Source organism: Chiloscyllium plagiosum, chromosome 36, assembly GCF_004010195.1.
Source record: "Chiloscyllium plagiosum isolate BGI_BamShark_2017 chromosome 36, ASM401019v2, whole genome shotgun sequence".
NCBI classification, from domain to species: Eukaryota; Metazoa; Chordata; class Chondrichthyes; order Orectolobiformes; family Hemiscylliidae; genus Chiloscyllium; species Chiloscyllium plagiosum.
Window position 1 is genome coordinate 20,948,918 of NC_057745.1, and position 16,902 is coordinate 20,965,819.

The 16,902-nt window shown below is 40.2% G+C and overlaps 1 protein-coding gene across 5 annotated transcripts in view; it reads right to left on the reverse strand.

The window, feature by feature from the left end:
- Positions 1-500: 500 nt before the first annotated feature.
- LOC122541034 (protein unc-13 homolog C) overlaps positions 501-16,902 on the reverse strand; it is a 358,819-nt gene continuing 342,417 nt past the window's right edge. For all 5 annotated transcript variants that reach the window (XM_043677514.1, XM_043677512.1, XM_043677513.1 and 2 more), the window contains 3 exons: positions 4,745-4,837; positions 4,471-4,630; positions 501-1,839 (listed from right to left, as the gene is read on the reverse strand). In XM_043677514.1, the coding sequence (XP_043533449.1) occupies positions 1,554-1,839; positions 4,471-4,630; positions 4,745-4,837 (539 nt within the window). In that variant the 3' untranslated portion in view covers positions 501-1,553. The remainder of the gene's footprint in view (positions 1,840-4,470; positions 4,631-4,744; positions 4,838-16,902) is intronic.

Below are 16,902 nucleotides of genomic sequence, written 5' to 3' on the forward strand. Positions count from 1 at the left end.
TGAAATTCCATCTCAATCAAGTTTCCAAAATCATACATCTCAAAAATAATGTAATATTTCCATAATAGGTCTGGACAATGAATGATACCTAGTTTGACTCGAATGCAACTTTCCTGTTTTCACATTATCTTCATTGCGTGGAGTAGAATAGCAGAACAGCTAGCTATCAGTGCAATGCAACTACTGATGGCAGAATTGTTACAGCTTGGTCGAAATGAGACTTTTAACATTCATTATTGATCAGTACATGTTGGATGGCAAGCAAGTTAACATTTTCACTTCAACTCTCAACAACTCTGACACTACTGACAAATAATATCCATTACTTTAGACTTGGTACAAAACTTGTCTTTACGTAGTGGTCAAGATGCTACAATATTTGAAACCACATTTTCACCATACTCCAAAATCAGATATTTCAACCTCAAAAAGAATCGAGTTAGAAATGCTGAACATTTTTTACATACAGTAAAAAATGGATCTTGACTCAAAAGGGGGATTTTCCAATACTTTATTGTACAATTGTTCACTAAATATATTTACATGACATTAATTTTAACATCAGTGCAATACATAAGAATGTTGCATATTAACAATTGTTGAAAATGTTGAAACAATGGGGTCACAGCCGAACCAATCATACAATTTTATAAAGCAACATTGTACAAGCGCATCATTGAAAATAGTAACAGCTTCACTATTTATCAGAAACATAGTAATTTCTTTGATTCAAATCACCAAAACAGCCAGTAGCTCTGTAAACATGTGGCCTCTTAATGTGGCATAAAAAATCGTTGAATGGATCTGAGATCCCTTTGGCAATTTTTGAAAATTAACAATGCCAGTTTGCTTGTGTGAGCTGTTCGTTTTTTTTAAGGAAAGTGGTTACAATGGCAGCTAAGCATCATCTTCACAGTGGTATGTCAGAAAAATCCAATGGAGCTAATGTGAATTGTTTGCACCTTGAGGATGGGGAACACCGTTTGTGTCAAATAAATCATGAAAGGTAAGAAATGCAGATGTAAAAGCAACAGCGGACTTTGTATAAATGCCTTAGTTTTGTGGAGGAATTAACAAAAATGTAAAAGATACGAGTACGTTTTAGGATGTAACTTAGCTGAGTTACACTAACATGCGCTGGATAGATACAGCCCAACATCACAGAGGTAACGAGACAGCATCTGCCACAAATGAGGGACCAACAAATACTTGTGTAAAAACTACAGAATAGCAATTTATTACTAGAATTCAATCATTTAGCAAATTGAAAAATAAAACACAAAATACCAGGGAAAAATTCCCTCAGGTAATCTTGATTTGGCACTTTATCAGAACAATTAGCTGTCTGAGACACCAAAGAAAATGTCTTTCAGTACTCCCCATTTCATCATCATAATTATGGGCTGAAGTACTTTATAATTATCTGCACACACCTGCACATATTCAGATAAACATACCCACACATTTAAACAGACATGCACAAAAGATAACTTCAATTTATGCTTTCTTGCCAGCTCTCTCTCGCTCTCTCTCTCATTCTCGCTCTCTTCATTTTATGTGGTTTCTTCAGTAGATCTGGTGTCTGATTTGAGGCGTACAAATTCTTTGGCCACTTCATCATTGGTCCTCTGTGAGAGTATTCTGAGGATTGTCAGCCCAGTTTCATCCATGTAAACATTTCTGATCAGTGCATACCACGATGCACAGCTTCCTCGCTCAGCTATGTCCTTTAACTGGATGACAGTCATTCCTATAATCCGGTCTTCTCTGGCAAAACAGTAGTCTTTCACAGAGATATGAAGTTCATAGGACTCAGGGCCATTCTCATTACTCAGGATACTGTATGTAAAAAATAAAATTGACATTTACTTTGGAGAACTTTCTCAACTACCTCCTTAATTTCTCTCATTCACCCTCATGTGTTAACAATTGTGTGTCTGTCCCTAGTCAACAGGACAGCACGCCCTTGGATTGCCATTTTCAAAATGAAACGCTTGGCAGGTTTTCCTTTCATTGCCCACCCCATGAATGCAATATTCCAGTGAACAAAGTGCTCCAATCAGCAACCAGTTGAAGAAATGACAAAACTACAACCAGCACCTACATTTTCAGAGTCAGACAGCACGGAAACAGACCCTTTGGTCCAACTCCTCCACACTGACCAGATATCCTAATCTGATCTCGTCCCAATTGCCAGCGTTTGGCCCATATCCCTCTAAACCCTTCCTATTCATATACCCATCCAGGTAGCTTTTAAATGTTAAAATTGTACTAACCTCCACCACTTCCTCTGGCAGCTCATTCCATACATGCACCACCCTCTGCATGAAAAAGCTATCCCTGAAATCCTTTGTAAATCCTTCCCCTCTCACATTAAGCCTATGCCTTCTAGTGTTTCCCCCACCCTAGGAAAAGGATCTTGGCTATTCACCCTCTCCAGTCCCCTCATTATTTTGTAAACCTCTGTAAGGTCACCCCTCAGCCTCTGGCAATCTAGTGGAAAAAGCACCAGCCGATTCAACCTCTCCTTATAACTCAAACTCTCCCAGCCCAGCAACAAACTTGCAAATCTTTTCTGCACTCTTTCAAGTTTTATAAGAATGGGCGATCAGAATTTTATGCAATATTCTGGAAGTGGCTTCACAGTGTCCTGTACAGTTGCAACATGACAGTCCACACCAGAAGGACAGGGGCAGCAGGTACATGGAAACACCACTACCTGCAAGTTTATCTCCAAGCTACTCACCATCCTGAATTTGGAAATATCTCTCTGTTCCTTTACTGTCGCTGGGTCAAAATCCTGGAATTCCCTCCCTAAGGGCATTGTGGCTTAACCGACAGCACCTGGACGATAGTGGTTCAAGATTACAGTTCACCACCACCTTCTCAAGGGCCATTAGGGACAGGCAATAAAAGCTGGCCCAGCTAGCGACGCCCATATCTCATAAATAAATCAAAACTAAAAGGTCTGCTGCCAACACTCTCATTCATGTTGTTGGTACTTTGAGATATGACTGTTCCAATGGACTCCTCACTGGTCTCCCACATTCTGCCCTCTGTAAACGAGAAGCTATGCAAAACTCTGTTGCTTGTGTCTTAACTTGCTGCCAGTCCTGTTTCTCTGTCACCCCTGTGCTCAATGACCTTGCATTGTCTCTTGCAGCAGCAGCATCCTGATTTTAAAAATCTCACGCTTGTTTTCAAATTCCTTCACCATCCCATGCCTCTCCATTCTCGCTTCCTCCAGCTCCACCTCCCTTTTAAACGTACGTACATATTGAATTCTGGCCTTTCCTTCCTGGCCCCACTGAATCTCTCCATCATCTCCAGCTGTGCCTTCAGTTGCCTAGGCTCTAATCTCTGATGAAGGGCGTACGCCCAAAATGTCAACTCCCCTGACCCTCAGATGCTGCCAGACCTGCTGTGCTTTTCCAGCACTCCCCTTTTTGATTCTGATTCTCCAGCATCTGCAGTCCTCACTTTCTTCTAATCTCTGAAATCCCATCCCCCCCCACCCCTCTCTGCTTTTGTTTCTATTCTTGTTCACTTAATATCTCCTTAATAACTAACTCTTGGACCAAGCTTTTGGTTGTCTTGCTGAATGTTACGTTAGGGAGCTCATTGTCATACTTGGCTTCACAATCCTTCTGTACAGCACCTTGGTGGTATCTGTGAGAGTGTAATCAGCAGTTTTAACAGATAACTCTCATCCTTTCTAGCTTGCAAGAAAGTTTTCTATTCTCTGATTTATCCTTTGACTCTACTTGCTCTGATCCTATTTATTGGTCTTTTTATCATACTTTATCCCAAGGCCTTGCTACGTTTACACTTTCCTTGTCTTCCCTCTATCATCTTTTCAAAAACGCAATAAAGTTGGTCTAAAAGTCTTTCCCTTGGAAATTCAAGCTGACTAGTATTTTTGATTTGTACATGTTTTTTTGGTAGGGATTCCAATATCTTAACTTAGGGCAGCATGGTGACTCTGCAGTTAGCACTGCTGCCTCACATAGCCAGGGACCTGGGTTCAATTCTAGCCTCGGGCATCTGTCTGTGTGGAGTTTGCATATTTTCCCTGTGTCTACATGTGTTTCCTCCGGGTGCTCTAGTTTCCTCCCACAGTCCAAAGATGTACAGGTTAGGTGAATTGGCTGTGATAAACTGCCCATAGTGTTCAAGGATGTGCAGGTTAGGTACATTAGTCAGGGGAAATGTAGAGTAATAGGGTAAGGGAATGAGTCTGGGGGGGTTACTTGGAGGGTTGGTATGGACTTATTGGGCAAAAGCGCCTATTTCCACATTCTAGGGATTCTATGATTAACTGACATTAGGTTGATGGGTCTACTACTAAAATCGGAATTAAATATTATAATATATCTTTATGACTTATACACATTGAAGGTATTGGCTTAAAATTAATTTAGTACTTGAAAATAACTTTAAAAAACAGACAGAAATCACATGATCACTTACAAGTGAAATGTCTCGTTGTATTTCGGGGACCAGGCATTATTTTTTGTCTTGGTGGCAAATTTTCTTTTCTTGTCACTGAGGTTCGGCCCAACCACATGAATTTCTACAAATGGTCGGAACATCGCCGTGGTTTGCCAGTTTAGCTCATTGACTGCGACAACTGCAAAGAGAATTCAGAACACCCCAGGGCTTAGAATAGTCATGTCAGCGACATTCGCCTGTTAAATAATATCCTGAAGACATTATCTTTCCTGGGTTAGGTTGTGGTCCTTACTTTTCACTGTGACTTTGTGCTCTCCTGTCCCAGGATGTGTGAAGAGATCCACGTGGACTGAGACTTCTCCAAATGTGCCGTTTGTGCACTGAACTGAAAAAACGAGAAACAATGTTTGTAAAACCAGAAATAAAACTAATCTTAACGGGAAGCTTCCAGAAGTTCAGATATAAGCATAATTATATAATTCAAATAGAAGCATAATATACAATTATATAATTGCATAAGCATCAATCCAACACATAAGTCCTAAATATATATTTAATTATAATGCAAAATATAAAATCTCTGTTCTCTGAAAACGATAAATTGTCAATAAAGTCACAGCTGAAAATACAAGACTCAGCTTGATGGTTCTTTCTAGTTTGAAGGCCCATTGTGGATTTGAGCAGGGCGAAAGTGCTGTATTGTTCACACAATATTGTTATCAGTACAAGAAAGATATTTTGTCAAGTTAGGCCAGCTAAGAGAAGGCAAAGTACCAGAATACATCCTCGAATCTTGAAGCGATTGAGAAATGAGACCAAGAGGGCCCTCAAAATCTAATTTCAGGTTATGACTGCATTTGAAAGTTTTTGCTGGATGACTCTGTATAGATCCATGTAGGATCCATCCTTAAAAACGAGACAGGACCAACCTAGATGATCACAGATCGGTTATCTAACCGTCTGAGCTAGGAAATATTCAGAGGTTTTAACTAAAAATAAAGAGCCGCATAAATAGAGGAAACAGAAGTAGTCAGCACAAGAACACTGTTCTTGACAAAACCCCAAAGGATTCTGAGAGGAGGTAACAGATATGGTGTAGTGGAGATTTTGAGCTGTGCCTGGACTTTCGGAAAGCCTTTTACAAGGTACCATATGGGACATGGCCAAGGAAAATTAAGGGGTATTGAATTAGGGGGAGAATTGCTAGTTGGAATCACAACTGATTGAAAGGCTTGAAATGTTGACTTCTCTACCTCCTGATGCTGCCTGGCTTGTTGTGTTCTTCCAGGCTCCTGCTTGTCTACCCTGAAAGACATTAAAGGCAGCATCCAAGGACTCAAAAGCCTATGAAGCTATAAGAATTTTAGATTTTACCTCACAAAAGCGATAGAGTATAAATTCCAAAAAAAAGATAATGACGAACCTATATTAACACTAGGCAAGACCGTAGTTACAGAACGTTGTGTGCAGCCACCTCTACCACATGATATAGTCATTGAGATTTGACAGAAAGTATAATACCTTCTCTAGGGTGCTACTTAGTATGAATAAAGATTTGAATAGTTGGGTCTTTTCCATTATAATGCAGATTGTAAAGTGATGCAAGACATAGAGATTCCAGTAGTCGAAGGGTTAAGAATGAATGGCTACAGATCCAAGATTAAATGCAAACAGTTCAGCAGTGAGGCCTAGAGAAATTTATTACATGGCAGACTTGAGCCTGTGAAATCGCTCTAGAATTAGCAGGTGAAGCAGAAACCAACACTATTCAGGATGAAACTGTAAAGTTGAATGAATGAAATATGTTGAAGTGTTGTAAGAACAGGATGGATAAATTGCATATTGACAATTGGCTCTAATGAAGTATAGGCAGTGTTATGAACCCTTCAAACATGTCTAGGAGATAGCCTCGACCTTAACTTTTATCTTATTTAAAGGTGCTGTGTTCCAGATTTAATTTGATTGGTTACCCGAGTCGGCTATAAGCAAAACATCCTTTATTCTTACTCTACACTTAAAATATAAACACAAGAAAGAAGAATTGACCCAATTTCAATTCTTTTGGAAAACCTAACAGAATAATAGATTATTTAATTACTAAACAGTGACTGTTCCAAAATAGTAAAATCTTATAAGCACACCTTTGGCAAAGGCAAATTCAGTAAAATCGATTGTCTCGTGCACAGTTTCTCAAGTCCAGGAGAAAAGAACCTGAAGAGAATATTCTGGCAGAGAGAGAGAAAACTCTACTGTTTTGCTGCAACAGGGATATATGGCAGCTTCAAAACCCTCAACAAATACTCAAAGCTAAACTGAAACCCTGGTTCGGTAGGAGCCTGACTCCACCCATTCATGCTGCTTCTATTGTTCCAACTTTAAAGAAACAATTCGAAGGCTTCAACAGCTGTTTACTTTATTGGTTTGGAAAAGATCACTCGCCATTCTGTCTCAACCTCCCTCTTCATAAATAGAATCAGGACAAAATACACCTCTTAAAGCCATTGTGTTGTCAAGTCAGAGTCATGGACTAACGAGCCAAAAGCTGCTTGCCGTGTTGCAATTTCTACATATTTGAAGATATAGTATATGTGCTATTTTTTGGATAATTTACTTTTTGTTTATTCACTATGGACTGTGGGCATCACAGGTTGGGTGAGCATTTATTGCCTGCTCTTAGTCTGTGAGCTACCTTCTTGAACTGCTGCAGCCCATGTGCTATAGGTAGACACATGATGCCCTTAGGGAGGCAATTCCAGGATTTTGAAAGAATATGAAACTAAAGCCCTGTCCATGAGTTCAGCTGGATATAAAAGATTCTACTGCATTCTTCAAAGAGGAGCACAGAATTCTTCCAGTGTCCTCTCTGATACTACTCTCAAATAGCACCGCCAAAGACATATTAGCTGATCATTTATTCCATTGCTGTTGGTTTGATCCTGCACGTGAGACAATCTATTTTTTCTGAATTTGCCTTTGCCAAGGGTGCGTTTATGGGACTTTACTATGTTGGAACAGTTATTGTTTCATTGTTACATAATCTACCATTCGAAAAGAGTTGAAGTTGGATCAATTCTTCTTTCTTTTATTTATATTTTAAGTGTAGAGAAAGAATAAAATATGTTTTTCTTAAAACCAAGTAGGGTCACCAATCGAATTACATCTGAAACACAGCACCTTTAATTAAGATAAAAGTTAAGGTCTAGGCTATGTTTGAAGGGTGTTTTGTTTGATTCATGACACAGCCCATATTAGAGCCAATTGTCTGCAATTTAGCTACCCTGATGACAACTGAAGAGCAACAACTGGATTTGACTGCAAAAAACTTTAAGATGTTTTGAGTATTTCCAAACAATGTGCGAACAATAAACTGTTAAATTTTAGTTACGTTTTTCAAGTTCTTTTGCAAAATAGAACTTTAATCATTAGTCCAACTAGTACATCTTATGCAATCACAATATTAATAGCTCATATTTGTCAGACAATGTGTGAAAATATAGTATACTTTATGCTGTACAGTAATCACTGAGAAGATTTCTCCAGTGATTTTCATTTCATTGTTAATTTGAGAACAAATGCATCAGCGGTAATTATTAACTAGTTGATATTATAAACATGCATAATTCATCCAAAACAGACAGCAGTAGATTTTGTTTGACAAATGTGGTCATCTGGCTAAGCGGTCAAAGGTGCTGGATTTAACCTCCAGTTGTTGTTGAGTCATGGGTTCGAATCCTGTTACCAGAGTCACACGTCATGTACCCCAAGCAGTTGCCTCAAAGGGACTGGGCAAGTTGAAACTTGCAGTATTTACTTTGGGCAGCATGATGGCTCAGTGTTTAGCACTGCAGCTTCGCAGCGCCAGGGACCCAGATTTGATTCCACCCATGGGTGACTGTGTGGAGATCGCACATTCTCCCCATGTCTTTGTAGGTTTCCTCTGGGTGCTCCGGTTTCCTCCCACTGTCCAAAGATGTACAGATTAGGTGGATTGGCCATGCTAAATTGTCCCGTAGTGTCCAGGGTTGTGCAGGTTCGGGTGGATGGGCCATGCTAAATTAGAACATAGAACATAAAACAGTACAGCGCAGTACAGGCCCTTGTCTTGAAAATATCAGTTTGCGCTCACAGCTAATAGTGTAATGTAGAGCTGGCAGTAATGTGTAATAAAGTTGGTTACACTATCCCAGGTAATCCTCTGGAACTCTGTCGACTCACTTCCAAAATGTGTGGCTATTTTTATGCATAAATACCCGATAAGTCTACAGTACTTCTCATGATAGCAGACACAATCCAATCCGCGATACAATTCATTGTCTGCTCAGTTTCCTCTGTCATCGTGCCAATGCAAGACTGTTTTGGATAAAGACATTTGGTAATGTTGAATGTAATTTGTGAAAATTGCACTATTTTTGTGATTGCTGTACATCGGGTATTTAACTATAAGTATTCCAAAACTTTGTGGAAGTAATCTTCTGATTCTCATGTTTATAACACAGAGATTAACACGGTTATATTGTCATTCTGATTTTGTTGCACAGGCTTTCCACTTGACAGAGATGTGGTAGTTACAGTATAAGCCCAGGGTCAGGGTCCAACTTGACCTTGTTGTGCAGAGGGGTAAGACTCTTTTCGGCCCCTCTACTCCCCAGGGGCATCTATCCAATCTAGGAGAAAGTGAGGACTGCAGATGCTGGAGATCAGAGCTGAAAAATGTGTTGCTGGAAAAGCGCAGCAGGTCAGGCAGCATCCAAGGAGCAGGAGAATCGACGTTTCGGGCTTAAGCCCTTCTTCAGGAATCTCCTGAAGAAGGACTTATGCCCGAAACGTTGATTCGCCTGCTCCTTGGATGCTGCCTGACCTGCTGCGCTTTTCCAGCAACACATTTTTCAGCATCTATCCAATCTGGTTAGCACACTCCCACGAAGTGTCAAGTCTGATTTAAAAGCAAAAATTTGGATAAGGCCCATCGAATGTCCTAGATTACAAAAGATTGATTGCCCTGTGCCCAACTGAGGTAATGCAGGCAGCACGCAAATGTCACTCAGATTCAAACGACTCTCACCATGGCTGTAAACACTACTGTTCAAAGAAGGTTGCAGGGTCTCACAATAACTAGGATTGCCAAGATGTCACCCAGTAGCTTTGGGAAGCAGAAACCCATTTCTAAGAATGATAGCTCTTCTACTCATTGCCAGCCTGTTTAATAACTGCTCATGGATTGAAAGAAGCAGCAATAACTGCCTGGAATAGACTGTTAAGAGACAAGATAAACTGTTCTATAGGAATTCAAAGCAATTAGTCATGCCTAGGAAAGGACTAAGTCAAAGCTACATAAACAAATTAAACAACTGTTTTAACAGCTGCTTGATAAACGCCTGTTTTATGCCACAGGGACAAATGATTGTCCTGCAGAAAAGCTTAAAAGAGTTAACTGCAGGAAAGTTGTGTCTTCAAACAGACAGTCATTGCATGATCTAACAAGGAAGAGGGGAGCTACTTCTGATAAGAAGGCAAGCTACACACCTGATAGTTCCAGAGGAGTATTCAATATTGTAGATAAAAGAGTCCAAAGGATTATCAATAATGTCACACCACAAACTTTAAAGAGAGAAATTTGTGTAATTATTCATAGAACATAAAACAGTACAGCACAGTACAGGTCTTTTGGCCCACAATGTTTTGCTGAGCATTTATCTTAATCTAAGATCAACCTAACCTACACACTAATTCAACTCCAGGAATCCTTAGCAGAGAACTTTGAAGAACAGCACTACATAAGGATCATACTGTGGACATGGAGAGACAAACACTGTTGGTTCGAATAATTCCAACCATAATAAATTCCACCATTATCAGGTAATAGCCAAGTTGGGTTGTGAGGCTTCACATGTTTACTTGGGTCTTATTTTGGTTGCTACATGCAGTAAAGCTTAAATAATTGTTTCAGTATTTGATTGTCTGTGAGATTAATAAGTAGCTGAATTAAAGGTAGCTTGTAGTGATGTACACACTACGGAGAACTAGCCCTGGCTACTATTACCTCTGTCAGAGCTGCTCAAGATGGTGCTGCAATACATTCTGCAGGCTGCTACAAAATTTCACCTTCTTATAACCTTTACTTTACCAAACAGACTAAAAGCGTCATTTGCTAACCACTTCTTTCAGGAAGAAGGTTATATTATAAATTACAGAATTGAACTTTCCCTTTTATTTTAACATTACTGAAAGCCCACGTCATCAACAAGTTCCTCAGGGTTTACTTCCATTCCTTTCCTCTCTCAGTCAATTAACATTCAACCCCAGAATCGTCTTTCACAATGAGTATTTTTCCTGATGAGTCTTTCTCTCATGCAAGCAAAGTAAACCTCCGAGACTTATTAGAGATGCTTATGAGTTTCATCTTTTCCTTTTGAACGTGGCCCCCTCCCTGTATTCCCAGTGGCCCTTTGGCTCCAAGCTGCTCTTTTTCTCCCAGATTCTGGTAGACCACCTCTGGCTGAGTGATTCAAGATATCCATGAAAATCCTTACCTTTCAAAGCCCAAATCCATGATATTGAATCACAGCCGCCCTGTATCTAGATTGGAATACTGTTTATCTATCCTTGAAATCCCAACTCTCTTTTATTTTGGAAGTAGGTGAATAGTTCAAAGCGCAACTGTTTAGTAACCTGACATTCTTGACAACTACCTGGGACTTTGTGAAAAATCACACAACACTAGGTTACAGTCCAACGGGTTTATTTGGAAGCACTAGCTTTCAGAGCGCTGTGGTGAAGGTCACCTGATGAAGGAGCAGTGCTCCGGAAGCTAGTGTGCTTCCAAAAAAATCTGTTGGACTGTAACCTGGTGTTGTGCGATTTTTAACTTTGTACACCCCAGTCCAACACCGGCATTTCCAAATCCTGGGACTTTGAAATCTAACATTCCAAACACAGATGCTGCTGCCATTGTCTCACAGTGTGACCAACTTCCACCACCTTACCAGAAAAACAACGTGGACCTCTCCTTAATCTTTAACTATCATTTCACTCAGGCCTGTTGCTTGGCAGATGTCTGAACAGATAACACAGGCCCTTCGTTTTACTCTATATTAAAGACACAGTACCAAAATGAAACAATCTTGTGAACCTCATATCTGTAACGCAAGATCTACAGGATGACTCTACCATGGTTGCTTGAAAAAACACAGTACACAAAGTAAATGATTTTTAAAAAGGTTGCAGAGTAATAGCTGCAATGAAAGTAGAGTTAATTGATATTCCTAGACTTGTTGCTATAACTGAGAGAGCCCTGAGGCTAAACTGAGCATTTAACTTGGCCCTCTCACCCATCTTAACATTAACTGCAAATCAAAAAGGTACACAGTCAATACAGGTCAACTTGAGTCATTTGAAAGCATTATTTGCTCTTAGAAAGAAGGCTGAAAGTTTAAATCTCTTGGGCTGATACTGCAGTGCACTACTGAGGGAATACTACAATATGTGAAGTCTTATGTTTCAGATGAGATGTTAAACTGAGGTGCCATCTATCAGCTGGAATACACTCTGGCACTATTCATAGAAGAGTTGGGAATTCTCCTAGTGGGTCAGTCAAAGATCTCTCTTTGAACTTGATCCCTTTTTCAGGAAAAGACAAAATTCCAATACAGGTAAAACAGACAGTATAACTAACAGATTAAAAGATGGCATAAATTAGTCCTGGAATTATGCTCTAAGATACTACGCTTTGAGTTAAATGTCCTCTTTGCAAACCTGGTGCTGTGGTGCTAAAATAAATGGTTTGATGGATCTGATGTGGGCGCTGTTGGCTCAGTTGGCATTTATTACGCATGCCCTGAAGAGGGCGCCGGTGAGCTATCTTCTTGAAATACATTTTGGCCCCTCCGGCCGGCTTGGATTCATTACATTCTGGCTGATCAGATCACATTTTGAATTTAATCTCCTCAGTCACATCCAATGACGTTTGATTCCCTTGCCCAACAAGAATCCATCTCGCTCCACTATGAAAATACTCAATGTCCCACCTCTGCCACTTTCTGAGTCAGAGTTCCAAAGTCTCACAATCCTCAGACAGAAATAAAACCTTCTTATCTTTGTCGTAAAAAGGTGAGCCTTAATTTTTCTTAACAGTACCCCCTAGTTTTGGATTAAAATCCACCTTGTCAAGGCAATCTTATCTACATTTATTTTCTTCAAGGAGAAATAAATGGATTTCCACCAAAGTGTGCAGCGCGTTGACTGACACCTGGAGGCAGATGGATCAGAGACTCAGTGAGCTTCTCTGAGGCAATACTGAACATCCTGACTGTCAGCGTCTTCGGGGAGGGATCTGGGGTCAGGGGAAGGAGTCCACGTCATTCTTTCCTTTTAGATCCAGTTGCGCTCTTACACAGAACTGAACTTTGCTCTTCCCCATCACAACATCACCCGTGGTATTTCTCTTTCCCCAGCTATTAACCACTGTCAGTAATTCACCCATGTTTTCCAACTGAATATTTTCCAAGCAAAGCCCATTGCAAAGGGCAATACAAACCAACAAAGGTGAGGGAGAGGGGGAAGGGGCTAAATCAAAGTGAGTTTGGTTGGGTGGGGTGGGGTGGGATAATACAGCTGCTTACTTCTGAACCAGGAGGCTTAGGTTCATGTCCCACCTGCTCCAGACACGTGTCATAATGTCTCTGAACAGGTTAACTGAAAAAAGCTTGTCAACAATCCTCTACGTGGCTCGAATCTCTTTATCAACATGGTGTCTCGCACTGAATACAGGTTAAACCAGTTGCGAACCAAGATCGCCATTTTAATCATCCTTTTACCTTCTAAAATATTCAACCAAAATCATCTGCATTTAACAGCAGAATCATGGTAAGAAAATTTTAAACTCACATCTAGTCATTATCAATTTGATTTGATTAGATTATGATTTGATTAGATTATGATTAGATTAGATTCCCTACAGTGTGGAAACAGGTCCTTCGGCCCAACAAGTCCACACCGACCCGCCGAAACGCAAGACCCGGGTTCAATTCCCGCCTCAGGCGACTGACTGTGTGGAGTTTGCACATTCTCCCCGTGTCTGCGTGGGTTTCCTCTGGGTGCTCCGGTTTCCTCCCACAGTCCAAAGATGTGCAGGTCAGGTGAATTGGCCATACTTAATTGCCCATAGTGTTAGGTAAGGGGTAAATGTAGGGGTATGGGTAGGTTGCGTTTCGGCGGGTCGGTGTGGACTTGTTGGGCCAACACTGTTTGATAACTGTCTGTTTCCATACTGTAATCTAATCTAATGTGCAAACCCAACACAGTCAGTTACCCAAGGCGGGAATTGAACCCGGGTCTCTGGCACTGTGAGGCAGCAGTGCTAACCACTGTGCCACCACGCCGCCATACAACCATCATGCCCCCTGAAATGAAACCTAAGCACAGATATTTGCAGCTATCAAAATGATAACAAAACAGATAGTGAACAACTTGGACATATATGGAAAGGAGTCATTTATACACTGCATTCTTTGGTAGCTAGCAATAGTCTAACTATAAAACAATAAAGGTATGACAGAAATGGTATTCACATTTTCAACTAACGCCTGATCTACAAAACAGAAACAGTTCTACTTGGATATAAAATTCATTTTATTCTTATACTGCATAGAATCTATTTTCCTTTGCTGATAAATAATTTACAAGGACTGGCAGCTGGGAGGATGGAATACAGTATTCACATTACACATGCAGGAGAAACAGCAGTAAAATAGGCAATGGTGATCTTGGCTTCCAAAACTGACACAATTACATAGTTATGGGACTGTCGGGGAGAACTATAAAACAAGAGGTGAAATGATTTCTGTTTTTGCAAAAGCATTCCTTAAAATATTCCTGAAACAAACCAACTTATTTCCAAAGAAGCTCATTCCTATCAAGGCTGCATTGAAATATAGGTTTGTATAAAACTTTGGTAATCATCATATTTTATTGAGCTGCGATAGTCCCTAAACTAGGAAAGTACAACATGTCTATTACTGCTGTCTCATCGGCAATTTTGCTATCTTCTGCATTGAAGTCACCAACTTACTCATTTCTATTCAAAAATGGAGACACTAATTCATGCAGTTGATCAGGTGACTAGCATCAAAATATGAAGATGAGACAGTGTTTTTAAACTTTTATCAACTAATAAACACATTAAAACTCTGAAACTATTTTTTAAACTTGGGAATCTCATTTTCAAATTAGAAGTAAATAATAAACACGGGATTTTAAAAGGTGTGAATCAACATTGACAAATAGAATAGAGAAGGCCAGGAAAATAGTTTTGGGATGATCTTAAAAGTATGAAGATATTTGACAGACAAATACAATAAACATATTTTCTATTGATAAGGAAACTGTCTGTGGAGCATCGATAATCACAGCTGAGTGAGGAGAGAGATTTGGAGAAATGACAGTTGTTACAACTTGGGATTGGCACAGATTGTTGTAAGGAGGGACAGTGGCAGAGACCACTACTTTTTGTTTATTAGGTAAACTGTCGAAGAGGAGAAAGATGCAGGTGTTTATAAACAGCAGAACAGCGGGATTAATTTTGCTTTGCTTTTGTTGACACAACTGACTAAATGGTGTCTTTCAGTACTGTATATGTCTGTGCTCCAAAGACCTGCAGCTCGCTGAGCCGATGTAAGTTTCTGGGATGAGACCTACTTGCACAATCTCAGTAAGAGTCCAGTCAGGATTGCTACATGAGCTGGGAAACCTGCAGTTAAAACTACCAGTTAGTGCAGACCATGACAACCCTTAGTTCTTTGCCACCTGCAGCATTCTGGGACAGCCATCATGCCTTGCAAAGGGAAACATTGCTGATGATTGTCAAGGACCAGAACTCGCTAAAGCTCGGAATCCTTTCTATAGTGTGCTGTGATGAAGCAGCATAGATGCAAGCTGGATTCGCCAGGACCGTGAGGAATCCTGCCAGTCTGTAAAGCTGCACAGCCTGCTCCAGTTACAGCCTGTTACCTTACAGGGAAGGAGAGGAAATTACTTGCTCAGGCAAGCAAGAAATCTGTCTTGCTTGAACATTGTGGCATGATTCATGTTTCTAATGTTGCCAGTGGCAGTATGGAAAGAGCTGGCAGCAAAGAACTAAGAGTTGTCATGCTCTGCAGTTACTGGAAGTTTTGTGGCGGACGACAGCTTTGACTGCAGGTAACGTTCCAGTGTGTGCTTGGCATATCGACATCACTCTGTAAATTGGTGAACTGCCATCTGAGCAATTAAGGATGAGCAATGAATGCTGGCCTAGCCAGCGATGCCCATATCCCATAAATGAATAAAAACATCCTTCCACAATCCCTAGTTTTAAAACAGTTCTGTCACTATTTCAGTCCACAATGAAAAATACAGAGAATAATGCAGCCATTACAAACTCTATGCAAGGTTCAGATGTGCAGTTAAAGGCTATTATTCAAAAGTTCCTGTCTGAACTTTGCTGCGCTGCTTTTACTTTTGAGAACATTACACTGTCCGCTTCACCATTGAAAAACATTGACAAGCAAAGAGACTGGTCCTGGGTCCACTTTTGTTTGTCATTTACATAAACGATTTGGACGAGAACTTAGGAGACATGGTTAATAGGTTTGTGGCATATTGGACTGTGAAGAAGGTTATCTACGATTACAAAGAGATCTGAATCATTTGGGTCAATGGGCTGAGAAGTGGCAGATGAAGTTTAATTTGAATAAATGCAAGGTATTACATTTCAGTAAAACAAACAAAGACAGGTCTTGTATTATAGATGGTATATCCCTGGGTAATGTTGCAGAACAGAGAGACCTACAGGTTTGAGTATAAAATTCTTTGAAATTTGCATCACAAGTAGGCAGGGTGTTTAAGAAGGCGTTTAGCATGCTTGCCTTCATTGCTTAGACCTTTGAGTATAGGACATTGGGTGTCACATTGCAGTTGCATGGGACATTGGTGAGACCTCTTCTTGAGTACTGTGTACAGTTCTGGTCACCCTGCTACAGCAATGATCCATATTATTAAAATGGACAGGGTTCAGAAAAGATTTACCAGGATGGTGCCAGAACTGGAGGGTTTGAGTTAGACTGGATAGGCTGCGACTTTTCTCACTGGAGTATAGGAGATTGAGGGATGACATTATACAGGTTTATAAAATCAAGAGGTGCATAGATAAGGTGAATAGCAAGGATCTTTTCCTAGCGTGGGTGAGACTAGGCGGCATATTGTAAGGTGAAAGGAGAAAGATTTAAAAAGGACATAAGGGGAAACACTTTTACAGAGAGAGTGGTTTGTATGTGGAATGAACTTCTAAAGGAAGTGATAGATGCTGGTACATTTACATCATTTAAAAGAAATTTGGATAAGTATATGAATTGGAAAGATTTGGAGGGATATGGGCCAAAGCCAGTCAAGTGGGACTAGTTTTGTTTGGGAATATGT